Consider the following 27,137-nt stretch of genomic DNA (forward strand, 5'->3'; position numbering starts at 1 on the left):
CTGATGTTCAGCATCATCTGTGCTCCAGTAGGAGAGACTGTGCTTCCCCTGGGATCCTGCTTCCAAACCCGGCAGGGTGTGTGTGTGTTTGTCGTCTCTGCCCAGCATGGATGCATATTTTTCCTCCAACTGCAGCATTTGCTTGATGATTAGGGAAATGCAGAACACAGTGGAGAGGGTGAAGGCTTCACAGAAGCTCTAAATCCACTTTGATCTTCACCCCTTTCCCCCACGTTGTGTTGCCATTTACACACAGAGCCCCCGCATTCAGCTTGGGGTGTTTCCTACACCAAAGTCTCTTGGGTTGAAAGCTGACACTGGGCAAGCTATGTAAGCTGAAGTCCTTGATTTGCTTTAGCTGATGGAACAGATTTTCTCTGTCGTCCCTTCTGTTAAACCCCCTGATGAGATTCTGGCATACCATGTGGCCAGGGGACAGCAGGGAGGATTACTGGTAGGACTCACAGAGACATCGGCTCCTGTGGAGAGTGATTAGCAACTCAACATACACTCCTGGCTCCTGAGAGCCTTCGGGAAGCTGATTAGGGCACCGCAGAAATTTATTCCTGTCTGGGAGCAGGGGAGATGAGAGCGGCAGCAGTATCCGAGCGCATGGCCAGGGGACGGGAGCAACGTTTATCAGGCTGTTTGTATCTGCTGGGCTGTCAGTCACAGCTCTAGGAGATGCATTACTGACACCGCTGTGCTTGATGTGAAGAGCTGAAAATCCCCGTCCGAGCATGGCCATAGCCATCAGGCACAGCGTCTCTGCCCACCCCTCACAAGCGCCCGGTGCCTCTCTCGGCAGCGCTTTGCCTTCAGCCCGGGATCTCACAGCCAGCGCCGTACCGCTGAGGGCGCAACAGGGGCGCTCCCAGCTCTGGGAAGAACGGAGCAGCCCGCCGCTCTCCGAGGAGGACTGCCGGCCTCCGGCGTCCCTCACGCACTGGGGACCGGGACGCACGGCTGGGCTGGGCTCGGCTTGAGGGGATCGCTTCAGCTCGGAGGGGCCGAGCTGGGTTCATCTGTGCGGGGCTGGGCTGGACCCGGCTCGGCTCGGTTCATCTGTGCTGGGCTGGACCCGGCTCGGCTCGGTTCATCTGTGCGGGGCTGGGCTGGACCCGGCTCGGCTCGGTTCATCTGTGCTGGGCTGGACCCGGCTCGGCTCGGTTCATCTGTGCGGGGCTGGGCTGGACCCGGCTCGGCTCGGTTCGCCGGCGGGCGAAAGCGCCCGGACAGCGCCGCCCGGTTGCGGTGTCCCGAGCTGTCCGGCAGGGGGCTCCTCCCGGCGGGCTCCGCCGGCGGCGGCCAGCCCCGCCCCGCCGGCCCCGCCCCTCTTTGTTGCGGCGGCCAATGGGGGCGCGCCGCGGGCGGCCGGTCGCGCGGCAGCGCGCGGCATGGCGCGCGGCGCGGGGCGCGCCCCCTGCGCGGCCGCGGCCGGTACCGGGGCCGGGACGGGGCGCCCGGAGCGAGCGGGCCGGCGTCGCTAGCGAGGGACCGCCCCCGCCCAGCCTCCTCCGCACGCCCGTCACAGCCACACTCGCATACACATAGAGAGCGGCCGGGCGGCGGCGAGGCCGCGGGGCACATCCCGCCAGCGGTCCCGGGCTCGGGCATGGCCGCGGGGCCATGACGGGCGCGGCGGGCGGCGGCGGCGGCGGCCGCGGGAGCAGCCGGCGTGCGGCGGCCGGCAAGGAGGGCGGGCGGTCGCGGAGCGCCCAGCCGCGGGCGGCGGGCGGCGGCGGCGGGAGCGGCGGGGGCTCGGAGGAGGAGGAGCAGGAGCAGCAGCGGGACGGCGGCTCGCCCTTCCTGGTGAACAAGAGCGGCTTCCCCATGGACGGGCAGACCTGGGAGCGGATGTGGGGCCACGTGGAGCGGGTGCACCCCGACGGCGGGGCCGTGGCGGCGGCCATCCGGAGCGCCGCCCGCCTGGCCCGGGTAAGGCGAAGCCGCCGCGCGTCCCCTGGTGCGGGGCAGCGGGTGGCACCGAGCCCGAGCGCGGCGGGCCGGCGGCTGCCGCGTTCTGTGCGCGCCGAGCGGCCGGGCCGGCTCCGCCGCCCGGCGGGACCGTGTGGCAGCGCAGCCCGAGGATGCTCTCGGGGCACCGGCGAGAAGGATGGGGCATCGGCCGTCCGAAAGCGCCCAGAACGGAGTACCGGGGTTGCGGGGTGCTTGGGGGCTGCAGTGCGTGTCCTGGGGAACAAGCAGGAAGAAAATTACTCCTTTTAGCTTGGGGAGAAAAAAGCAGAAAACAAGAGTTAAAAGGAATCTTCAGGGATTGAGTGAAGCACTTTGTGCAATTTAAAGCAGGTTTTTTCTGTTCCTTTTGGAAACAGGCGTTTCCTTAAACACAGCGTTGCTCCTCAAATGTAACAAGGGATTTAAAACTCAGACATTTCTTTTCCAGTATGTGGAAAGATTCCAAATGCTTTTGTCTGGTACGTTCCTCAGTACAAGCCCCAAATAACTCTGCCTCACCCAAGTCTTTTTCCACCAGACAGCAAATAAAATGTTGATGTCTGCTGTTGTTCCAAGGCTTCTCGACACTGCTGCATTACTGATCACAATGTCTTTAACACTCTCTGCTTTGGCAGACTTTGAGCTTGATTCACTCCTCCCATCAAGCAGCATTAATGTGAGCTGACCGCTGAAGTCTGGGTTGGTTCATACCCCTCTGCGTGCTGGGGTGAGATGGCTGGGCTGCTGTTGGCATGGCCCAAGCTGTCGGGGATACTGACACGAACCATATGCCTGTTCTTTTCATGGAGTAGAAAGGAGATTCTGTGCACAGGGAAGTCGAAATCTTATTGTGTAGGGCTGTATTGAGAAGGTGCTTGTCAAATAAGCTGCAGACTGAAAAGGCCTTTCATCTCTCCTCTGCAATGTTCAGTCTAGTGCAGGTGCAAAAGGGATGATCTCTCTCCACTCTGCTCTCCTTGTGCTGGAACCAGCCTTTGTTTGGATGGGGGAGCATGTCCAACTGAAAAATAATCAGGTTATGCTGAGTTTGTGGTTCCTTGGCGTGGTTCATCTTGTACTTACACAAGCACTTGAGGTGGAAATAAAGGGGCAGGGTCTGGGCAGAACTTCTTGTTTCAGCAGCCTGACCAGCTTATGCCAGTCTAGATGGCCTGCAAGCCCATTTGGTGTTAAGAGATGGCAAAGCATGCGCTAGACTTGACTTTCATCCTTTACTTGCCAGCTCCAGAGCATGTAACTTTTATTAGTGACACCCGTGGTGACTGACAAAGCATCTGGTGAGAGACATGCCAGTGGCTCCAGTGTGCTGGCCTGCACACTGTATTCCTGTGGGAATGTCCCAGAGAGCGTTGCCCATGGCTTCTTCCTCAGTGCCACAGCTCTGGGCTGTCTCTATGTAGCATGTGCATAAGCTGGGCAGAATAAAAATGTTTTGAAATCTGCCTGGCCAAATCATTTGATGATGTTGATCAGTGCCCAGTGCTGTAGGAGTTGTACTCCTCCAGCACTACCCAGAAGCAAAATCCCTGTTAGAGTGATTAGTTTCTTCAGGGGCTGGAGGACCTGGTGTCCTCTGTGACTAAGTAGCTCTTGCTGGCTAAGTGTGGGACTTCTGTGGGTCAGAGAGTAATTTGAGGACTACCTAGTTCTTATTAGGGCCAACACAGCTCAGGTGAGCAAATGAAGGTTAAGACCTGGGGTTTTTTGCCACAAAGTGGTAGCAGATTACCAAATCTGTGATAGTGATTTGTGGGTCAGAGTAGGAATGTGAGTGGAGACTTGTTCTTTAAATGGTGGTACAAATTATCTTAATTGGCTTGTGCTGCTGGGTATGTGTCACCCTGCAAAAGACCAGGTGGTATTGTTTGGGAGTGATGAGGGAAACTTGTGCCTGAGAGAAGATGATTTGTAATCTGTTTGCATTGATAGTTGGTTCAGGCTGAGTGAGTGGCATGTGCAACTGCTCCATTTCTGCATCTGATCTGTTATTAATCCCTAGTGATGGGAGAGAGTTTTCATCCCCTCTTCAAGAAGCTCCACTTGATTGCTCTAATCATCTTGGCATTAGTCTTAGCAATCACACGCACAGGGTGGTAAGTAGCTTCTGACTGTGTTTGTGAGGTTGCCCTTGCTGGAACAAATGCAAACTGCAGAAGTGCAGGGCTGCATCTCTCTTGGGAGGCAGAGTCCTTAGAAAAAGCTGGCTTGTCTGCAGGGGTAGTTTTGGAATCTGTGGGATCCTCCCCCTCTGTTTGCTTGAGGTCAGGGAATAGTGCAGACTCACAGTTTGGAAGGGCTGTGCAATCCTTTACCTGTTCTGTGATCTTGGAAGTACTTGGAGCTCGTAATAAATTAAACCTCTCAGCAGCTTTGAGGACTCATGCCTGTCAGGTTCGTCCATGCTGAGTAACAGTGTGTTTGCAGGCGAAGCTGGTAGAAAATGACTTTCTGGTCATTAAGTGAGAAAGTGGAATCGGCCAAAATGAGTTTCACACAGGATGTCAGTGGTGAAGTGAGACTACAGCATTTCCAGCCATGGGATGAGTCTCCAGCTCTGCCACGTGGTCTTGCACTGCAGCGGCTCCACTGTCTGGAGCTGCTGTTCCTTGGAAAGACTGGTACAGGGTCAAGGCTTTTTATCTGACTCGTCCCTGAATTTCACTTGCTTTACAAATTCACGGTCTGTAGTGCTGTGTCTGCATTTCCTCTTGCCATCCATGACCTCTTGCCTGCTCCTTGCTGCTGGATGTATACCAGGAGCTGGAGGGCTGCATCCTCAATCACAAGAAAGCTGTGCTTTCCTTCACTTGTTGTATTGTGCAGCTGTATTTATCAGTCCTGCAGCTGGGTCAGGAATTGGGGAGGGAAGGGAGTGGGAGAGGTGTGTGGCTCCCCGCTGCCTGGCCTGGCTGGCAGCATGGTGTGTGTGCTGCCTGCACTGGAGAGAGGAGAGCAGTGCTGCTCTGTGTGGGCTCAGGCTTATGGACACTCCTCCCTTCTTGCCTGAGACCTGGAGGGGTTTGGGCCTCCTGGCTCAGCAGGCCTGCCGAGGTAACTGGATATGTTCTAGCCAGTAGGAAAACCCTGGTTCTCTTTTCTGGGATATGGCTCTGGTATCTGACACACTCATCCTCCTTGCATAATGTGATCAATTCCCTTGGAATTGGGGAGCACCTCACTTGGAGTCTGAACCTGTCCCCTCTGGTGAGGGGGCCCATTGTGGGTTTCAGGAAGGGCTGTGTCCGTTCACACTGGGGCTGTCCCTATGGGATGCTGTCCTGGGTCCCCCAGCAGGGCGAGGGCTGGGAAAAGGATGGAATCCCCACCTCTGCAGCAGCCAGGCCCCTCGCAGCCTGGGGCTCCCATTGCCTCTGCGTGTTGTGTAAGTGCAATGCATGCACCTAGAGCTTCTGTATCTTTGAAGCAAAGGACTGAGTGTATTGGAGCAGAAATGGCCGCCCCAGGAAGGTGTGACAGCCCTGCCATAATTCCCTTTATTAGCTCCTTGCTGCTTCTGAAACTTGAACCTTATCAGGTGTGTTGAGTCCAGGTCTGCCTTTGTACTGGAAGGGACAGGTGAATAATTCATCCAGCTCAAAGGGGCTGGGTGAGAAAGCAACCTGTGGAACCAAAAAAAGCCTCTAATGAGGAGTTTAGGCATGAAAACTGTGATTAAGAAGCACTAATGAGTGTTGCTCATAACTCCCACTGGTGAGAGGAGAAAGCCCATGTGTGTGCCGGCGTGTAGCACTGGGATGGCAGGGGCGAGCTGGAAGCCTTGCCATCTGCTTGCCACTTACAGTATGCTTCTGTGTGCCAGTAATGTAGGAGTCTCTGGTTTGGTGGATTTTTCCCCCTTCTCCAAGGTGTATTTACTTTTTCACTGTAGTAACTTGCTGCGTGTAGTAAATTCCATGTTTTGTTGCTTTGGGATTACCAGTGCTCACTCTCTGAAAGCAAGCGCAATCTTAACAGAGGTGGGAACTGGAGAGGAAAGTTTTTGTGCCAGAGATGGCCCCATACCACCTGAACTGGCTGTTCTTATCAGTAATTGCTGACTTCAAACGTATTAAAGACAGTGATATGTCACATTATGAGCTTTAAACTACGGTTATGACAATATGGTCCCACAGATGCTTTTCTTTGCACCTTGTCACAGCTGCCCAAATTGCTGGTTCCTGAATTTGAATCTGTATTAATATTCAAATAAACCGCTTCTTCCACTGTGTGAGAATTGTGCTAACTTCTTTTTAGCCATGTTGCCCACTTTAATATCTGCTAACCTCATATTTTGCAGTCTCACCCCTGAAATAAGTGGACTTTGGGACAAGGCTCTGCTTCTTTCCTGTGTAGCTGCAGGCTCAGGAGCCAAATAACTGTGGAGATTAAATGTGGATTGAGGGCCTGCCTTCTTAAAATGCTTAGGCACAAGCAGATGTCTTATGAGATTTTGGGAAAATCCCATTATGTTGCCAGTCTATATCTTTAAGTGTCTTAATGTCATTCAATATTTGGGTCCCAGGTGGTCTTCTAGGTGCTGTGCTCTCCCTCCCCAGCAAGTATGCTGCAGACATATGGCAGATGGGAAATTATGCAGCCTAGGATATCCTTGTCTCCTTTTATCTTGTGGTAAAGGAGGGCAGAAATTAGACTTGAAATGGCTTCCTTGGGAGGGAGAACACCAAAGTCAGTACTGGGGCTCTGCTCATCCAAACTGCCCTGTGCTGGGGAGGGAATGGGAAGCATAGGCTTTCTGTGCTGGACTGCCTGCCTGCATAGGGTGGTATCTGGGGGATGCTGGTGGCTCTGATTGATGATCAGCCTGCCACAGCCTCTCTATGCAGGGAAGGGCTGGCTCTGCTGCTGGGGCAGCCCCTGTGGTCAGCAGGGTGACTTTGCCTGATGCTTGAGTTCACGTGGGGCTTAAGCCATCTGTGCTGCCGCATTGTGTTGCACTGAGCACATGCCACTGCTCAGTAAATCACTTATCTGCTCTGCGGGGAGCCCTGGCTGTCTAACCTCTTTATCTTTTTTTCTTGTGTCCAGCCCTCAGTGCCGCCAGTGCCAAACTACAAGCTCTCCATGTCAATCCCAGAATGGCTCCAGGCAATACAGACCTACATGAAGATGCTGCAGTATCCTTCTTGTGCGTGGTCTCCAGAAAGAAGGCTGACTTGTGCCTGATGTGAATTAACAGAGCTTTACTGAAGCTTTAGCTGGTTGTGAGGGCTTGGGATCATTTGGGGGTAAAGAGACGCCTCCAGGGATTTGTGATAGCAGCAGCAGCTTGTCATAGCAGTCCTCTGGGAGATGTAATTATCTTTAAATTATACTGAAAAATTTAACTGAAGTGACATTGGTGGGAATAGAAGTACTTATTTTGAAGTTGATGTATGAGGATATTATGATCAGCTCATGATGCCTGGAGAAATAATATGGCATCTCGTCATAAAGTGACTGAGAGAGAGCCAGTGTTGTGGCAAGCCCTTTCTCCCTCTGCCTTGACAGCCCCTGTGGGTTCTCTGAGGATTGCTCAGTGCTTGTCACTGGGGTGAGCAGGCACGAGCAGCTGTCCTGACCCCAAGGTGGGCAGCCTTGCCTGTGACACAAGAGCTGACCGATGGCATCTCCCTTCCAGATGTTCCCCCTTGCTTGGGGGATTCATCAGGGACATCTGTCTAGCCTGCGTGTCACTGCCCCACGCCCAATTCCTGCCTTTCCATTGCTGACAGATAATTTCAGAGAAGGTTACTGGCCTGGATGCTGCTCTTGTGTTTCCCTTTTTTCCTAAACTCTGCCTTTTTGTGTTCGTGTGTGTGGGGAAACTGGGGGGGATGAGTGTAAAGCACTGCTAAGGATTAAGAAAGGACATGGGAGGCAGCTGGAAGAACATGCAGGAATAGCAGGCATGGTTGGCTCGGTGGGGAGCTGTGGCTGGGATCAAGGAGGCAGCTGGGCCCAGAGCTGCAGCAGCTGCTGTGGGGAGGGAGGCAGGGGCCTGCCTGCTCTGCATTTCTCTTCTTTATGGCAGCCACTTGGCCAGGACAAGAGGCTTCATGCTTGCTGAGATTGTGCCAGAGAGGATACCATGTCAGACAGAGCTCCAAAAATTACATTATCCCCCACCTCACCCTGTAGTGGTTTTGAAATCCTGCATTCTGCTGCAGAGCAGACCTTAGGTTTGGATGTGTATTCGAAAAAGCTTCAAAGTGGGCTGGGGAGCAGTGTCTGGGCTTCCTTTGAGGGCTGAAAGAGGATGTATGCTTTGTGCAGAGCACCCTGAAAGGGCCTCATGAGTTAGTTTTGAAGGCAGGAGGGAAGTAAAGCCTTGTTTGTGGAGAACTCTGAACTCTAATTGAAGTCAGTTCAGAGCATCCTGGTGAGAACTGGAGTTTTTATTTAGGCTATGGTTATACATCCAGCAGCTGTTTTATTTATGCCTTGCAAGCAACTCTTAGCTTCCATGGGGTCACCTGCTTGTGCCTGGGTATCTGCCTTGGTATCACCAGTTTTACTGACATGAATATTCTGATGGGAATAGAATTTGGATACTAGGTTAGGAAAGAGATTCAACTGGAAAAGTAAACTATCAAAACTAAAGGCAGTGTGATTTTTATTTTTATTTTTTTTTTTTACAAAATTTAATTGGGTTTTTTGTTTTATTTTTGTTTTCATTGAACAGATTGTTTTCCTGGTCTGATTTACTGTGTTGCTGCTTGAACAGAAATGCTCAAGGAACAAGGAATAGGCTGCTTCTGGTGATGCTGCTGTTTGGCAGCCTGTTCTAGGCAAGTGATGCTGAGATTTGGTTGACTGTCTGCTGGTTTTATTTGTGATGAACTTTTCTACTGTTAGTGTTTGCTAATGACCTTGACTTGCACATAGCTGGTTGTTTTCATTTTGAGAACATATTTTTTAGAGAATGGCTTGTATTTTCTGAGTGTGAATGGATGCACCTGCAGTTGTTTTGGTTGACAGGTCACAGGTGAGTCATGATGCTGATGGAGTTAAAAAACTTTGAAAGGAAATAAAGTTTTTTCAGACCATGGATTATTGATTGGTTTGGGTAGGCTATGCAAGTTTTCTCTTACTCATGTGTGAGACTTTTGTTCAAACTTGCAATCTATAGTGAGCCACACCTAGTGGAAAAGAGAATTTATAGCCTTCAAATGCTGAACTTGAGTGTCATTTTAGATGGTCAACCTTAATACATTACTCTGCACTTAGTGCTGATAATAGGTCATATAAAAAGACAAGTGAAAAGTTTTGCTTTATTTCACATGCCACGTGTTTAATATCTGAGAGTCAATGGCTTTTACTGCCTGTTTTGTATTTCCACAGGAACTCAGAACTGGAATTCACCTTTTCAGCAGTGTTATTTTATTGCTTGACTGTTCAAGTTACTTTCCTTTAACAGACAAAATACAGATACAATCACACGGGAACACAGTTCTTCGAGATCAGAAAAACCAGACCTCTGAGTGGGTAAGTGTCCCTGGAATTGTTCTTGTGCCCCTGTCCCTGATCACCTGGCATTCAAGCCCTGCAGCACCATGGCATGGGAGGGCTGTGTCCTCTGTGCCACAGCTGCCTCTGTTGCTGCCTTTGTGAAGAGTGTCCCAGCTTGCTGTGGGGTTGCAAAAGGACCATCAGGACCAACGAGTGGAAGGGCAGTTCTTGCTCAGCAGCTGTGTGGGAGCTGCTTGGCTGCAGGCCAGAGCTGCATGCACAGGGGTGGGAAAACTCTCTGCTTATTGGTGTTACTCTGGGAGGACTGGGCTGCTTTTCTGAAAACTGAGTAAGTCCTGGTATTCTGGTTGTGCTGAAATGCTCTTTGCAGGTGGTAGGAAGGGATTAGCTGTGTGAAATGAAGCAGGAGTTCTGACATCCTGGGCACAGTAGTTTTCCCTGGAGGCTCACAATGGACTGTTTGAAGTCATGTCCGTGCTTCTGCCTTGCTGCTCATCTTGCTGTTCCATCCATGTGGTGGGCTTGTGCTGGTTGGTGATGAGTTGTGCAGTGCAAGTGTGAACATGTGCCCAGGGAACCTGGCAGCAGAGAGCTGGGGTCTCTTGCATGTTAGAACTGCATCATACTAAGGACAGCTCTTTAACAGAACCTAATAAATTAGCAGGAAGGGTGTTAACATTATACTTCTATTTTAGGGTGAAATTTAGATAAGCAGAACGTAATTACTCCCATAGACTGGTCTGTCTCTAGCTCATCCCAGCTCTCTGTCATTAAACCAATGGTCCCTCACCCTAAAATTCCAGTTCCCATCTCAGCTTTGTGCTTCAGGTTTTCATCTTGCTGACAGCAATCTTTCTCACCTCCTTTATCTAATGTTCACTGCTCTGGTGGAACTAGTTTAAAACAATTCTTGTGCCTTGAATGATAGATGGGTTTACAGAAGCTTAAACCAATTTTCAAGCTGCTCACTCATTTTTAAATTTGTGCCATTACTTTTTTCAAAGGAAGTGAAGGATGAAAATGAATTATGCTCAGCACTTACCACTTAAAAGGTCGTTGTTTTCCTGGGCTGGATAAAAGCCTGGCTTACGAGCATGGTGCTCTTTCCTAGAAGGGAGCAGATGCAGTGCTTGCAGCTGGAGATGTGCCTGTGGCTTTGAATCATCCCAGGTGGAGCCATTTCCTCTGTTTATGTGCCTTAGTGTTTGCTTGGGGGCAAGTATCTGACTCCTCTCCTTGTTGCTGCTTGGAACTTCTTGGAGTGGGGTGTCAGGAGTTCTATGGAGTTAAGGATGGTGCCCCTGGAAATGGTCCAACCCCTCAGGGACTGCCAGCTTTCCAGGCTCAGTTGCCTGAACATGGTGTGTGCTGGACTCAAACAGTGTAAATCCTAAGGGCTGTGCTGCTTTGCTCCTGGATTGGGTAGATGGGAGTACTGGGAGGGGTGGAGCTGTCAGGAGCACGTGTTTCTGCCTGGATCCTGCTGTTCTGCTGTAGGGCTCAACATTTTTCTGATCTTGGTTTCTCCAGTTTTGAGAAGGAGAATGGATGCAAAGCTGTCTAAAGTTCCTGTCATTTTTATGAAACCAAAATTCAAGTTTTTATGACAGTTTCTGGTTTAGATTTCAGATATTTTAAAATTTACTTGGCCGAGTCAGGAGGATGGGACCCCAGACTATTTTCAGTGGTCCCTAGTGACTAGACAAGGAGCAATGGGCAGAAGCTGGAAGTCCCATCTAAGTATGAGGAAAAAAAGGTTTCCTTTGAGGCTGACAGAGCACTTAAACAGGCTGCCCATAGAGGTTATGGGGTCTTGTCCTGTGGAGATACTCAAAACCTACCTGTGCAACCTGCTCTAAATGAAACTGCTTTAGCAGGAGGGTTGGGCAGATGGTCTTTGGAGGTCCCTTCCAACCCCAGCTTTGGTGATTGTGTGTGAATAATGCATTGAGGTGTGCATGAAAGCTTCCCTTTTCTTCATCTGTCCAGTTTTCATCAAAGCTGAAAAATCACCTACACTTCCAAGTTTTTTTTTCCTGGGAGATGTGTTCTACTTCACAAAAAATCTGCTCCCAGCGTGGCAATGACAGGTGTCTTGTTCTGTGCTGTGAAAGGCCTCACTTGCTGCAGCGCAGCGTTTGCAGGTTGATCGGGCAAGATGCTGAAGGCCTCCAGTTGCCACTGGCTCTTGAAAAATGAGGCTGTTCCCAGAGCTTTATTGACACTAAACATATTGCTGATTTCATAATGTGAGGGCTCAAAGCTAGTTCATCTTTGGCAGCCTCTCTTCAAGACAGCAGTGGCTGGACACAAAGAAGCCGAGTACTAGATGGAAATTGAATATTCATAAATTCATGTCAAAGTGTCCTAAAGCAGCTGGGGCATATTAATGAGTTTTCCTATTATGGAAGGAGGACTAGATATTGTAGGGATTGACTGCCAGCATCAGTGTGATGTATGAGAAAATAAAAATGTGTGGCTGAGCGTAGGAAGAAGAGCATAAATTATCTATAGGAGCTCATTAAGGGATATAGTCATGCTATAACTCAGTATTTACAATCTCTTTAAGAAAAAGTCACTCTTATTATCAGCTTAACTTTTAGAGTGCTAGACACCACGTGGATTTGCCTAGACTACAGATAGCACTTTTAGAAAGGCTAGATTTCTGGTGGCGTAGCTGTGCAAATCGGGGTGGCAGAGCTGTGAACCTGTAAACTTGGGTGTGCTGTTTTTGTTGTACTGGCAAACTGTGTCTGAAAATGTGCCTGGTTCTCACCTCTTCTGAGTTGGCTGTATTTGCATAAAATCCAAATTTATGGGTGTAGCTACATCCACTGTAGGAGTGCTTTGCTAATACAGGTGTCCTGGGACAGTGCCCTTCACAGGCTTTGTGATGTACCTGTTTGTACTAAATAGGTAAAGGGCACCCTGTGAAAGTTCAGCTCTGCTGATCCATGTGTGTTTGCATGTGATATGAATGTTTCAGACACCAGGAGAACTGGTTTTCTTTTTCCCGTGCACGATTATGCTGGCTAAACCTATATTAGACTTTTGTTGGTACAACCAGTCTGATCAAAAATGGTACTTTTGACTGACATAGTTATTCTTTTTAAAACTTCAGATTTCGATCATGTAAGAGCTTTAGGAAAAAAGTGTATGTCTGAATATCTAGTAAAATCTGTAACTGTGAATTCAATGTCAACAAGCTGTTACTACTGGGTTTACAGGGAGAGATAAGCCCTCTGGAAGGTTCTGTGCTGGGATGCAGGCATGAAGCACAATGAGAAACAAATCTTTGTCCTCCCCAGAGGATTGGGGAGGTGCAGTATTGCACTGTTCCCTCAGTTAAGTGCCAGCTGAACAGGGGCACCTACAACTGAAGCAGAAACTGATGTTTGGGTGTGTTCTGTGGTCTTTGAGGAATTGGAGCCCAGAAGCTGGTCTGTGATGGGGGAGACATTCAGTGGCAGCAGATAAAATGTGTAATCGATTGCAGGAAAGGAGCACGATAGGAGCTGTCACGTGGCAGCAGTGTCACCAAATAACAGGGAGGGGGAGATGGGAAATAATACTGTTTTCACACACCATGTTATTAAGGAGCACTGATGGGGCTGTAGAGAAAAATGGGCTCATAGCATTTCCAGACAATAGACTGCAGAAGGCATTTGAACATCTGCTTCTCTCACACAAAGGGGGAATGTTACAGAGACGGTGTGGTGTTCAGCATGTGGGGGAAATGCTTTTGCTGTTGAAACACAAGATCTGTATCTGCTCTGATGTTTTATCTCCTTTTGCTCCTGCTGGTGCCTTTTGCTTCTCTTTTTGGCTTCATTATCATGAATGAAACTGCCAGGAGCCTTAGAAAAACTTGGGAGAGGGGATTTTATAGACCTCATGCAAATACATGGGTCTGTGCAAGGCAAATTTTGTGGAAAAATGTGCTGGAGGATCTCACTAATAAAAAATTTATTCCGTCTTGTAGGAGTCTTTCTGATGAATGTAATGGGGAGCATCTCCTAAGCATGGTCATCCCTGAAGGGACTCCAGTGTGATTGGTGCCAGCTGGTGAGATCCCCCAGTCTTGGCCATGCTGAATGGTTTTAAGAGTTTTCTAACCTGTATATAAAATTGAGTACCCCAAGTAAAAAATCTGGAAGCAGAAGGAATTAATGTATCCTATGAGCTGCCTTTAGACACTGACATTTTAAACAGAAAGTGTCCCAAAGAGGCAAAGTCAACTCGTTTCAGGGCCTCTGTTACTGCAGGAAGCAAGAGAGATAGTCCTGGTTGGCTCCTGAAAACACTGAAAGAAGTTTGAATCAATTAGCAAGGAAGTATCACTATCTGCCAAGGACTAGGTCTTGAGGGAGGAACAAGCAGCCTGTTCCTGTTGGCAGAAGTGTTCACTGTGGTCTGGAATAGAGATCTGCCTGGCAGACATCAGAGAAGGGTGTAAATGCCACAAAGGGGAGCAGCAGGGTGCTTGTCTTTGACTGCAGCAGTCTCTCCTGGAGGGGATGGGCTGACCCCAATGCTCACTGGGGTGTGGGGAGAGGGTGACTGGGCTAATTCCCAGCTGTCTGATGTAAGCCTGTAAAGAATGGCTGTATATGTCAACTCTTTTCAGGTAACTGTCAAGATTTAAAGAAAATCCCAGAGCCAAACCCTGCTAAGCCAGGGAACTGAAATGCATGATGCTGTTTTTTAATTCTTTTCTGCCTTCCTTAAATCTCCTTTCACAAGTTTACCTGCAGACTTTCTGGTCACTATCAACATCTTAGTGTGATAAAAATTTGGAAGTGAGGGAAAAGAGGGAAAGAGCACCTGTAATGAGCTGTTCTGAAATTAGTTGAATGCTTGATTATTTGTCATAGATCCCTTAGAGAACTGACAAGCAGCCTTCAACCATTAGTATTTGTGTTAGAGAAAAAGGGGAGAGTGGGTGCTGGGGAAGGCAAAGATAGCAGCCTTTAAAAAGAATAAGAGAAAAGATATGTCTAGGAACTTTGAGTTTATCTGCAGTTCAAGGGAAGGGAAAGGCAACATTAATATTGTTGGGCACTGTTCATTTCTGAGAATTTTCTTCTATCTGCATGTAAGAGCTTTTGTCAACAAGGGAGAAGATGTGGATATGGTAACTCTTCGTTTTAGTGTGGCTTTTGATAAGACCATATCTTATCTCTGCAGATAAAGCAGGGACCTTGAGTCTAAATAAAACTATTTAATGTAAGGACCCAACTTGGTGAAAAGCAGCATGTAGAAAGTGGCACTTTACCAGTCTTGCCTGGCAGATTGTCAGCTGAGGTGTGCAGTGCCTGTCCCAGCTTAGTTTTTCCTTAATGGTATGGGTAAGACTAATTGTTTGCTGATGGGTGATTTACAGTCCAGGCTGGACAAGGCTTTAAAAAGTGAGACTGGGATATTCAGAGTGATCTCTTGGGCTGGAACAAATGGGAGATAATTTAGTGAGGGCAGATGTATAGGAGAGTTTGGGAGTAGCCAGCTGTGGAGAGCAAAAGGCTAGTTTTCAAAGAAGCAGCTGAGCTTAAAAAGAATAAAAGAAACCAAATAAAATTCATTTTAAAAGCCCAGCCAAAAAATCCCCACCCCTAACAAAAGAACCTCCCAACCAATCCACAAAAAAACCCCACCAAAAACACCAACAAAAATAAAAAACCACAAAAAGCCACCAGAACCCCATTCACTGTGGGCCAGCAGGGAAAAGCCAGCAGCATGCTGGCTTGGTTGGAAATATGCACTGAAAGATGGATTCAGAAGGAAATTGGTCTGTTTGTACTGTTGTGGGCTTAGCCAAAGGACTGTGAGAAGTGAGTTGGTTGAAGGGATTCTAAAATTGAAAGAAACATTGTCCTGAAATCATAACCTCGGGGGTGAGGGAGGAATTAAATAAAGATTGGTGTCTGCTTTCTCATTTTTACAGAGGAGAGGGTAGATTAGTATTTTGCATATCCAAATGTTTGTAGCAAGAGGAGAGATGATGAATGGTCTCCATGCCCACTTTGGAGAACAGAAATAGCTCCTGATTTGATTTGCAAAAAGGGAAGGATTTAGTTTAAACATTAAGAGACTTTTGTAGATGCAAGGTTAAGTACAGGATAGATTAGCTGGTGGGTTCCCAGGCTTTTGGGGAGCCAGTTGAAAGCAGACTGAAAAATCATCTGTGGGGAGTGATTTAGATTTGGCTTGTGCTACCTTGGGTGGAGCAGTGGCTTGGGGATTCTCCAGGGGCTCTGCTTCCAATACAAACACAGTGTTTAAGGCCATGCTTTGACTCAAGCTTGTTAAAAGTGGCAGAAAAACTCAGTGGCTCTTGAACTGAGTCACCCACATAAACCCTGGGGTCCATGCTGTAAATGCAGAGAAAGCAAACTGTAGAGTACTCCCAGGACTCCAGGATGTGTTGCAAGCACATTTCTCTCCCTCTCAGGATTTTTCACAGAGGTGCACAGAGAGAAATGAAAGAGAAAACTATTTCTATTTCTGCTTCTTGATTTTTCTATGTGGAATGTGTTTGGAGAATTGTTTACCGGGGGTGATTGCTTGATTGGGTTCTGGTGAGGATTGTTTCAGGCCAATGCGACCCACCTGGGGCTGTGCTCTCAAGAGAGAGTCACGAGTTGTGTTAGAGTCAGAGAGAGTAGTATGTAGTTTTAGTATCTTCCTTTTTATGTAGTATATTAATGTGTATTAGCCATAGTTATAATAAAGACATCATTCAGCCTTCTGAATTGAGTCAGACATTGTAATTTCTTCCCATTGGGTTTGCCTGCATTTACAATAAGGATGGGTGTGTGAGGGCACAGCCTGCCCCAGAAGTGCAGGTGGGTGCTGCTTTGCTGACATCCTGGGCAGTGCTCCCCTCGCACTGACCCTTGTCACTGTCCTCTCCATCGGTGTCCCTGAGCTGCCAGGTCCCAGTGCAGCTCCTGGATCCAGGGGCAGGTTTCTGTGTGTGCCTGAGGAGGAGATGCTGGCCCTGCCCCTCACACCGTGTTAACCAGGCATGCTTGGTTTGTGGCACACCAAATGGCTTGCAGGTAAAAGGCTTTACAACTCAACATTTTTCAGTTTTCCTCGTGATGCACATTCATTATCAGCTTTTTTTTTTTTTTTTTTTTTTTGGAACTCCCATGTAGTTAGAAGATAGGAAATACAGTGGATTATCTTGTTTATGGATACCTCCCATGCCTCATCTGCACATAACAAATCTGAGACAGAGACTGGGCTTTGCGGTGGCCACTGCAGTGACCAGTGGAGCCTCTGTGGGTGATGAAGGAGCCCCTTTGTGTGCCCTCCCCAGGGCTGCTCTGGGCTTCCAGCACTTCTCTGTGCCTGATTGTGAATGTGGAGGAGACAGGCAAACTCTCATTAGTCTTCTGTACTGCAGGCAGGGTGTAGGGGCTGGTTGTTTACAAATGAAAAGATAATTTCTAACTTGGATAAATGGGACATGAAATGGCTGTGACAGGCTGTAATAGCAGTGGAAGTTCTGTTGTCACTTGGATTCAACACCAGGTTTAAAATGCATGAGGTGGATGAGTCAGAAGGTGGGGAAAACAGACTGATGGTTTCAGATGCATATTTTCATAATCTTCTCCAATAGAAATATTTGTGTCATTTAATCTTGTATTTCCTTAGAGTAGGGATCTGTTTACAAAACCCTTCTCAGAGAAAGGATATGGATAGAGAAGACTGAAAAATAAAAGTTATCCTTTGGCTGAGTTTTCAGCTGTGCTTTTTTGGGGGGTGGGGGTGGATTTTTGGTGTGGCACTGGATGTGATTCTTCTGGCCTTTTTTAGGCTGCTTCCATTTTTTTTTTTTTTTTGACCAAGCTGTCCAGGATTTCAGGATCTGTTTGTGGAAGGGGATAGGTTAACTCTTAGGTCAATAGTGCAGTGTTAGTCTGGCACAACAGCTTTCTCAGCTGACCTGAGGTTACCTGTTGCTTGTCACAGTGTTGTCCCTGTCAAATAGTTGTACTCCAGAGATAGTGTCTAGATTGTAAATAAACTTTGGGAACTTGCAAAATCCTGGGCATGTGTAGTTTCCTGCACTCCTGCAGGAAATTGTGTGGATTTTGCCACTTTCCCTGTCCACAGGAGATGTGGAGCAGCAGCAAGACAATAACTCAGTTTGCAGGGCTGTGAAGTGTCTGTATTGGTAGAGCTTTCTGTGGAGCAGGCTTTGATAAGAAGGCAGTAAATTCTCATCTGCAGCTGTAGCTATAAGGTTATGGAGGCATTTGTAGCTTTTAGGGGGCCATGTAACCATCCTCTCTCTCCTGGTTGCTTTGTTTGTTTATCCTCCAGAGGAGAGCCAGGGTTATTTTGAAAATGAGCTAAACTCAGTCTTGCTCTGGGATTTCTGTGGTTGCCAGTTCTCACAGTTCAGCAGGGCTTTCTGTTACAGTCTGAGGTGATGCTCAGGGAGTTGCTGGAAGATGCAGAGAGGACTGCATTCCTCCCATTCACCTTCAATATCTCTTTTTTTTTTCCTCTTTTCATTTTTTTTCCCCACAGTCATCCTCCAGAAGTTAACAGGACTCCAACAAATCACTGAAGGGGAGAATCAAGTTCCCCAGATCTTGCTGAGATAAGAACTGGAAGTGCCTGGCTCTTGTTGTATGAGAGGACCTTTTGATTCCTATCAATTGCTCTAGCTGGAAGGACTGAAAACTGTTTTGTTTCTGTTCTAGGTTAATGGAGACAGCAAAAGAAATGACCAGGGAGTCCTTACCTATCAAATGCCTTGAAGCAGTTATCCTGGGGATGTATCCTTTCACATGGCTGTGACTTGTTCCACTGCAGCTCTGTTGAATACATTGCCCCTCACAGGTGGTGTTTGAGAGGGTCACAGCCAAAGGTGAGTGCCAGCAGCCTGGGGAGCTGCCCTGTATTCATCACCAAGGTGCTGAGGTGCCTGGGCTTGTAGGTGGGAGCTGGGATGCTGTGTGCCAGGTCACAAGTGTTGTGATTCAGCCATGCAGACTTTGCCTCCTGCCCTGGTCATCTGCATAATGTCAGGATCTGACCCAAAGTGCCCACGTAAGTACCTTTCTACACAATCCTTGTTTTCTTTGTTAGCATTTCTCTGTTGGCTGCTGTTGGAGCTTGGTGACACCCAAGGAGGTGGGTTCTGTTCTGTGTTTTTTTGATGTTTACGTGGCCCAGTCGGGTTAGCTTTTGTCTCTGAGCCCACAGCTGTGCTTTGTGCAGAAACATGTGTTACAGTTAAACATTTCAGCTTCCCCTTAACATAATGCTTGCTTCCTACTCAATCTTCAGTCACTTAGACACTGACTTGCTTCTCTTCCCGCTGGTGCTGTCACTGATAAATCAACCTGCACCAACCTGAAACACTGGAGGAGGGCAAGGCAGGGCTGCAGGAAGAGGTTGTCAGACACATCTTGTCAGAAATGATCAAGTTTCACTTAAAACAAATCCCAACTAAAAATAAGCCCCGGAGCAAACCCTCTCCTGGGATGTCTCTGCAGCGTTTTGCTGGCGGCTGCTGCCCCCTCCCGTGGGAGAGGGAGCTGGCAGAGCCTGGCAGGTAGTGCCTGTGACAATCCATGGCTGCTGGGGGGTGGGAAGGGGATGGGCTGAGCAGTGTGTGCCAGGGATAGGCCTCGGACTGGAGTCTGAGAGGTGGCTCTGGCTGACAGGGTTTCCCCTGGGAATGCTGACAGGCTCTGCATGAGCTGCAGGGATTGGGGTTCTAAGGGCTTGATGTCAACAGGATACTCAAACCCCCCTCCAGAAGGAAAAATCATAGAATCGTAGAATATCCTGAGTTGGAAGGGATCCACAAGAACCATCAAAGTTCATGCCCTGTGTTGTCCAAATGCTTGTTGAACTCTGTCAGGCTCCCTGGTGCTGTGACCACTGCCCTGGGGAGCCTGTTCCAGTGCCCAGCTATCCTCTGGGTGAAGAACCCTTTCCTAATATCCAACCTAAACCTTCCTGACACAGCTCCAGGCCATTCCCTCAAGTCCTGTCACCAGGCACCACAGGGCAGAGATCAGTGCCTGCCCCTCCTCTTCCCTTCAGGAGGAAGTTTTGACTGTAATGAGGTCTCCCCTCAGTCTCCTCCAAGCTGAACAAGCCAGGTGACCTCAGCTACACTTTGTATGGCTCCCCCTCAAGGACCATCTTCATTGCTCCCTTTGGGATGCTCTCTAATAGATTTTTATCCTTTTTATATTGTGGACACAGAACTGCCCCCAGCACTTGAGGTGAGGCTGTCCCGGTGCATAGCAGAGCAGGGCAATCCCCTCCCTTGCCTGGCTGACAATGCTGCCTGTACCTGATGTCCCCCAGGATGTGGTTGGTCCTGCTGGCTGCCAGGACTCTGCTAACTCGTGTTCCCTGTCTGTGGTGCTGCCCTCCAGCCTCTCATTCCCAGTCTATTCACACAACTGGGTGTGCCCTGTCCCAGATGCAGAATCTGGCTCTTCCTTTGTTAAACTTCCTAAATTGGTGATCACCCAGTTTCCCAATTTGTTAGGGTCTGTCTGCAGGGCCTCTCTGCACTTGAGGGAGTCAGCAGTTCCTCTTAATTTTGTGTCATCAGCAAACTTACTAAGCATATCTTTGAGTCTTGCATCCAAGTAATTTGTGAAGATGTTGAACCAACCTTAAAATGGAGCGCTGTGGAAGCCCAGCCTGGTGTAACCCCATTTGCTGTAATCCTTCATGTCTGAGCCATGAGCTTGTTGCTCACCCCTTATGTTCTGTATTTCTCTAGCTGTATGCTGGATGTTTTGTCCGGGAGAATACTGGGAATAACAGTATTGAAAGCTGTCCTGAAGCCCAAAAAGTTTACATTAACTGATTTCCTTTGATGTGATGGCAGTGGATCTGTTATACTTACTCTTGTGTCATGGCTGTGTCCCAAACCATTTGAGGATGAAAGGAATGGAGGGAAATAATCCCCAGGTGGAGTTGATGCCCCTCTGCAGTGTCAGTGTGGCTTGCAGTGCTGTATTTCTAGCAGTGAACTGATTATTCTACATATCACGGGAGCAAAGGGTGATTAGTGGCCTATGGATAACCGTAATAACCTGAAAGTGTCAAAGTGTCCTTCCTGGTTTTTTTTTACTTGCCTCAAACCTGACTTGTGGGTTCAGTTTGGTGGTTTTGTTTTTTTTTTTTTGAGAAGTGAAGGAAGCAATATAGTGAAAGCTATATTTTATACTATTTGTTGTCATTTGAAGTTTCTTGAGAGTTAAGATGTGTATGAAATTTTCTGTCTCTAATTAAGAAAACCTAAACTTAGGGCAAACTTTTTTTTTTTTTTTAAATTGAGAAGGTTTAGCCAGGGGACTGTATGGGACAGGCTTCTGCATCCAATCTTGGAAGTCTCTGTCTGAGAACAGGGACTGTCTGCTGGCTTGTGGTCCAGTAACAGATATATTTAGGTTTAGAAAATTCATGCACTATAAATTCCAGGTATTTTGCTTGAGGTGTGGGTACACAAGGAGTGTAGCAATGATGAATGGATGGGCACCTGAATCTGCGTGTCTGGGAAGTGGCTGGTACTGAGCCTGGGCCACTGTGGAACCTCGTAGTGCTGTGATGCATGTGCAGCATGAGGGGTTTTGGGAGGCATCTTTGGCATGACATGTGGGGAAGTTTGCTGTTTTTTGGCTGCCATGAGATTTTGAGCTTCAGAATTGCCCTCTGCAGTGTCTGGATGCAGGTGTGGTGAGGCCAGCAGCGTTCCAAGGTCAGGTGAAGATGTGCTTACCCCCTCCTGAGTTTCCAGCCAGTGTCTTCACACAGGCCTGAGCTGAGCCCTGTGTGTGTGTGTGTTAACCTCTGTTTCCATTCCATCTATCTGGAAATAAGGTGCTGCTGTAATTTGTGTGCTGGTAGAGTGTTGCTTGGATACTGGAAAAGCACAGCCTGCTGCAGCAGACCCTCAGTGTGAGCCTTCCTTCAAAGGCAGCTCGCGCAGAGCAGCTTAGCGAGATGCCATTTTAATTGAACTGCTTGCTGGCTTGTACAATTACCTTTTACTCTGTGACTTCTTATAAAATGCTTCTATAATCCCTCTTGGTGCAGAATTAAGTTTTGCATAATTCCCATGCACTTGATCTTGGAGCCTTTTTATAGGGCAGTGAGGAAAGTACTGAGCTATCCTGCCTGCACACACCAAGGAAGCAGCTGCTCTGAGATGACCGAAAGCTCAAGCAGATCTTCCAGTATTATTTTGTAGCAGTCTGCACAGCTCGTTTTCTCTGTGTAGCTGTCTGAACTGGCTTCATATCTCTCTGCTTACATGATCTGCTTGTCAGTGCCTAACCAGAAGCATTCCTCCTGCTGTCTTCCCCAGGGCATTTCTCAGTTCAGTTGTAAATCAGCTGAGTAATGGTGCGTTCAGCCCACTCTTTCTGAGCAAAGATCCAATTGATTTGAGCTCATGAAAGGGAATAGTAAACGAGAAAGTGCCAAGGGAATTTATCTGTGCTGCATTCAATTTATTAAAACGTGGAGAGCAAATATCAAAGGGGGAGAGGGAAGCTGCGCACTGCATCCCTCCTCGAGGAGTCTTGCAGAGCGCGTCCGCGTTGGCTGAGCATAAATCACATAAATTGCTCCCATTGCCTTCAGCATCCTTCTCCCAGTTCATGTGAGGTAACGCTTGGACCCACACAGGGTATTAGAGCCCCTGGCCAATAATATCATTAAAAAAGAAGAGAAGAGCAAAAGTGTCTCAGGAGGGATAAATTATTCAGCAGCTGCTGCACTGTTCCTACTGTGTATGCAATCTGTGGATGATGTTTATCACCAGTGGAGACCTGGGTCCATCCATCTCCTCCAGGCCAGCAGGTACATCCCTGAGCTGGAAGTGAGTGTTTTCAGTAAGGGGGGAGAGTTTCTTGCAGTCATTGCAGGATACTGATGTCTGTGTAGTGCTCCTCTTTACCCTCCTACCTGCTTGTCTACAACTTGACCCACCTGCTAACTGAAATATGGGAAAGGAAGATGGTGCTGGACGTCCACAGCCCCTGTGGTGGCTGTGAAGAGCTGAGAGAGAGCTTTTAATTACTTACATTGTCATGGTCTAATCTTTAGATAGTCCCACCTCTCACTGTAGCTGGGCGCTGGAGAGTAGGTTTCTCAATCTAAGGGATGCTACCCTGGCAGTCCTGCTTTGGGAAGCTGAACCAGCTGCGTGAGCCTTTCCTATATGGACCCTGGAGCTGCCAGGAGGAACTCTGAGCCCTCTGTGTAGACAACATCCAGATGTGGGCTCGGTAACACTCTGCCTCACAGTAAGCAATCCCAAGCCCATGGGAAATGCTATCTGACTCCAGCTGGAAACCTCTCCAAGTGTTTATTGCTCGTGGTTGGGGCCCTCTGAGCAGTTGCTTGGAAAACCAACTCTTCTGGTTTTACTGAAGCCTTATTGATGGTTTTATTTTCCTCCTGCTCCACATGCTGCTCTGTGCATTGCTGATGTAACTAGAGCTGCTTTCCTGCTCCCCAGCCTGATGTCATCCCACCAGCTCACTGCTGCTCAGTGGCACTTGTTCATGGCCCCAGCCCGTGGGAGTGGTAGGAGAGGAGAGAACCAGACAATCTGTAGTTTCCTGTGCTCATCTTGACCAGACTTCTGTAAAACACCCTTGCTGGGCTCTTAGGACATGAAGCACTGCCCCTTTTTGGGTGTGGATTCCAGCACTTGCTCTTGTTAAATTTCATGTGGTTGGTGTTGCCTGTCCAATTTGTTGAGGTCTCTCTGCAGTGACTCTCTGCCCTTGAAGGAGTCAACAGCTCTTAGTTTGGTGCTGTCCCCAGATTTTCTCTGAGTTCTGTGTCCATGTTATAATGAAGATGTTGAAGAGACCTGGGCTGAGGATGGAGCCCTGCAGAGTCCCTCTAGTGACTGGCTAGATCTGGGCTGCTGTTACCAATTCGCAAGGACTCTCTTATGTCTGACCTGTGAGCTTCTTGTGCTTCAGTTTCTGCCTGGTGCCTCTTGTCCCTGTTGGTTGGCACTACTGGGAAGAGCCCAGCTCCATCATTGTGACTGCCATAAAGACCCAGGATTAGGAGGCCACTGAGCTTTGCTGCAGCTGCTTTTGCCCTCTCCTGCTCTGCGCTGCTTCTCTTTTGTGACATGTAATTCACTCCCTGACTCTCCATCCTGCAGTTACAGTCCCAGCTCACAGAAGTGTGATTACAGCTGCAGCATTGCTGTGTGCTTGCCTTTTGTTTGCCACAATACAGCTCTCCTTGGGCAGAGCAGAAAGGAAAGCTGTAATAATGATGCATGGACAGAGGGGAAGATCTGATGTGCCTTTCCAGCCCATTTGCTGTGTATTTCATCTCGGGTGGGGACTCTCATTAACCAGTCCCTCAGCAGAAGCAACCTGTACCTAAAGGTTAATTTCCACAGCAGTTGTTGCTGGGTTATTTGATGGTGGGTAATTTCTGTTGTCAAAAGATTCTTTTACTCCTACTAAGTATTTAATGAGATTAAATTGCAACTTCTCTGAGCCCTTGTGGCAGAAGTGTGTATGTGAGGCGGGTGGCCACCAAAGCTTTGTATGGACTTAACAGAAAGGCACTTGGGGAGCAGAGTGAAAACCCTTTCATAATGAGGGGGAAAAATAGTGGTGATGTTTGAAAGCTTCATAGGTGTTAATAAAAGGTAGTGCTTTTTCAGTTGCACAGAATGATAAATACAATGGGCTTTTGCAGGAATCGGTCTGTAGGACAAAAATTATTGTAACATGACTTTGATGTACACAGGATGCACCTTTTAAAGTCCAAAGCAAGGTGACCTTTTAAATGAGGTGAGTGTGTGCTGAGTTTTCCAGTTGACATAATGGCGCTGGGCCCCATTCTGCCCTTGCAGTGTATTTATAATCTTTAATTATAAATCATCTACTGATGATGGGGTGGAGCTATTTTTCTTGGAGAAGCTAGTCCTAAGGCAGCAGCGATCCAGTGAGACCATTTAAAGCAAACAGAGCTGTTCCTGTTCTGGTAGGTGATGTCGGGGTGGGCTTTGATGCTGCAGGGTGTCTGTGTTTGATGGCAGTGGGGCAGGAGTGGGTGCACATGGCCTTGGCTGGGTGACAGATGTGTGTGGCAGGGAGGTCTGTGCTCTGTTGTGCTCTGTGCACAGTCTTCCAGACCCATGGTCATATAGCCAGTGAAGTGCACAGTGAGCTGAGCCCACAGTTTTGTCTGTTCTTTTACCCTCTAATACATTTTCTCCAGGCTGCTAAAGCTGATGACATCTAGCACTGAATACAGCTAAACATGTTTGACATGGAACTGAAAAGCTTCCCTGTGGCTGTTCTGAAAGTTCTGTGTCAATGTGTTTTTCTTGCCTGTTTTTTTTTCCCTTTGTTTGTGAAACTCCTTGCTCTTGACTTGATATTCTGGGCAGTTCATGGACCTCTTATTAGTTGGTTCCTGCATTTACCCAGAAGCCAAAAGTTTGAATTTGTGAAATTCAACAAACATTGGGTGAAATATCCCCCTGAAAAAAATGGTTTAGAGAGACGTAAGAGCCACTGGATGCTTTTCATGCAACCCTATAGAATGAAGAGGTGAAATGTGGGGTGCAGGCAGGGGTCAGCATCCCAGGGAATCACACTGGTGGTGAGGTGGTGGCTTGTCAAGCTGGGCAGAACCAGAATGGAGCCCAAATTGTGTTTTACAGTCTTGATACAAAGGCTTTTTTGTGCTCTCAGTTTCTCAGCAGCTGTCAGGCAGCCGTGTTATGCAGGCAGGAGAGGAAGGCTGGTCACAATAACATCCCAGGATATCTCAGCTGTGTGGTGGCTCTTGTTTCACTGCTGTTAAATAGCTCCTTTCTGGCCAAGAGATAGGGAGAAGAGGGAATGTGGGTGATGGCCAGAGCAGAATCCTGGACAAAGCAGGTTCCTGCAGTTTCAGTGGGAACAGAGCCCACTCCTCCATCTGTCAGGATGCCCCAGCACTATCCTGGCAGTGCTGCCTTTGGTGTATTTTGTAGTGGCAGCACCATGACCAGCTGACTCAAGGGATGGCTCCAGGGTTACAGCAGGTGCCTCTGGCTGGAGTATCCCCAGGCTGGAGCACTTTGCTGCAGCCTTTTCTGGTCATCCCTCCTCCATCCCCCAGGCGTGGGTGGGGGCCTCAGCTGCAAAGGGAAAGGGCACCTGCTGTCCCAGGGGCTGGGTGCCAGCACGTGAAGCCAGGGTGAGTTTCAGCTGTCCCAGGATTAGCAGCAGGGAGCTGTGTGCAGCGTAGGTGCTGACGCAAAGCTGCTTGTGTGAGGGATTCTCAGCCTGTCCTTTCCCTGGCATGGGCCAGCAGCCTCCCAAGGAGGTGACCTGCACGTAGCTCCACTCTGAGATCACACACTACACTGGCACGGAGCTTGGTCCTGGCCTCTGCACGTGGTGCCTTTGAAATCTCCAGTCAGTAATTCCAGGGTTTACTTTTTAAGAATATTGTTTCTGACCATGCCTCTGTGCTTACCTAATTAATTATTCATCTTGGACCTTTCCTTTGGTTCCTCTCAGCAACATGTTACAAGGGTAACATGCTAAAACACTCTGTATGAGGAGTGGCAATGTCAAAGGCCAGTTTACAGAAGGAAAGGCAGACTGTCACCTTGGCGAGGAATAAATCCAAATTCCTTGGTACTATTTGAAGACATGAGAAAATGAGGCTCATTAAACTTAAATCAAACCCTAAAGAAAAGGAGGTAAACACTATTTTCTTTGGAAGTGTGGGAGTTTGATGTAGATATCAAATGGGGAACTTCCACAGATCTGAGGAGGGTGGTCTCTCTTTGCATGTGCTGACCTGAACAGTGTTGTGGTTTTTATCTTTTCCCTAAGTGTCATTAAGAGTAATGCCCTTCCCCATTGGAACCATTGCATCTTATTTTCTAAGCAGCGAAACGGGCTTTGGCAGCACTGGCTGTATCTGGGCACAGAGGTGAATGTGAGATGAATGAATTCTCACAGTGAGAATAAGTTTGTGTTTACAGTAAAGCCCTTTGGGGGAATTAGAAACCCCAAACTTGCTGCAGATGTCTCCCAGGTGTAATTGTACCTGCTGCTTTCCCAGCACCGTTGTTGCCTTGATGCAGTACACCCCAGCTACTTAACAAATGGGCAGCCCTCCGTGGAACGATTCCCCATCAGCTTTAAAACCCATTTCTCAGGGAACTATTTTCATCACGTGGTGCTTGGGATTTACTGCAACGGCCGCTACGGCTCGCTGGGCATGAGCAGGCGATCGGATCTGATGGACAAACCTCTCACTTACCGAACTCTGAGCGACCTCGTCTTCGAATTTGAAGACTCCTATAAAAAGTACTTGCATTCAGTCAAAAAAGTCAAAATTGGATTGTACGTCCCGCACGAGCCGCACAGCTTCCAGCCCATCGAGTGGAAACAGCTGGTCCTCAATGTGTCCAAAATGATGCGCACAGAAGTCAGAAAGGAGCTGGAGAAGTTTGCCAGGGATATGAGGATGAAGGTAGGTCTGTGCACCTGGGTGTTGGGCTCAGGAAGGAGGCAGTTGTGCCTTGTCCCATCCTGCAGAGATGTGTCTTGCTGTGTGTCAGCCTGAGATCTTGCAGGTCTCAGGTGTGCTGGGTGGGTGCTTGCATTTCTGTCAGTGCTGTTTCTGCAGGATTTGGTGTG

The 27,137-nt window shown here is 48.4% G+C and overlaps 1 protein-coding gene across 4 annotated transcripts in view; it reads left to right on the top strand.

Annotated features, from left to right (window-relative positions):
* The first annotated feature begins 1,520 nt into the window (after nt 1-1,520).
* VASH2 (vasohibin 2) overlaps nt 1,521-27,137 on the top strand; it is a 34,359-nt gene continuing 8,742 nt past the window's right edge. The window contains exons 1-5 of one of the 4 annotated variants that reach the window (XM_021547549.4): nt 1,521-1,938; nt 7,027-7,115; nt 9,409-9,465; nt 18,168-18,242; nt 26,589-26,970. In XM_021547549.4, coding sequence (XP_021403224.3) covers nt 1,630-1,938; nt 7,027-7,115; nt 9,409-9,465; nt 18,168-18,242; nt 26,589-26,970 — 912 coding nt within the window. In that variant the 5' untranslated portion in view covers nt 1,521-1,629. Of the gene's footprint in view, nt 1,939-3,785; nt 4,074-7,026; nt 7,116-9,408; nt 9,466-18,167; nt 18,243-26,588; nt 26,971-27,137 lie in introns of those variants that run through there. The other 3 variants (XM_021547550.4, XM_085576048.1, XM_085576049.1) reach the window with 3 other exon arrangements.

The sequence above is a fragment of the Lonchura striata genome, chromosome 3 (assembly GCF_050655825.1).
Source record: "Lonchura striata isolate lonStrDom1 chromosome 3, ASM5065582v1, whole genome shotgun sequence".
Classification (NCBI taxonomy): Eukaryota; Metazoa; Chordata; class Aves; order Passeriformes; family Estrildidae; genus Lonchura; species Lonchura striata.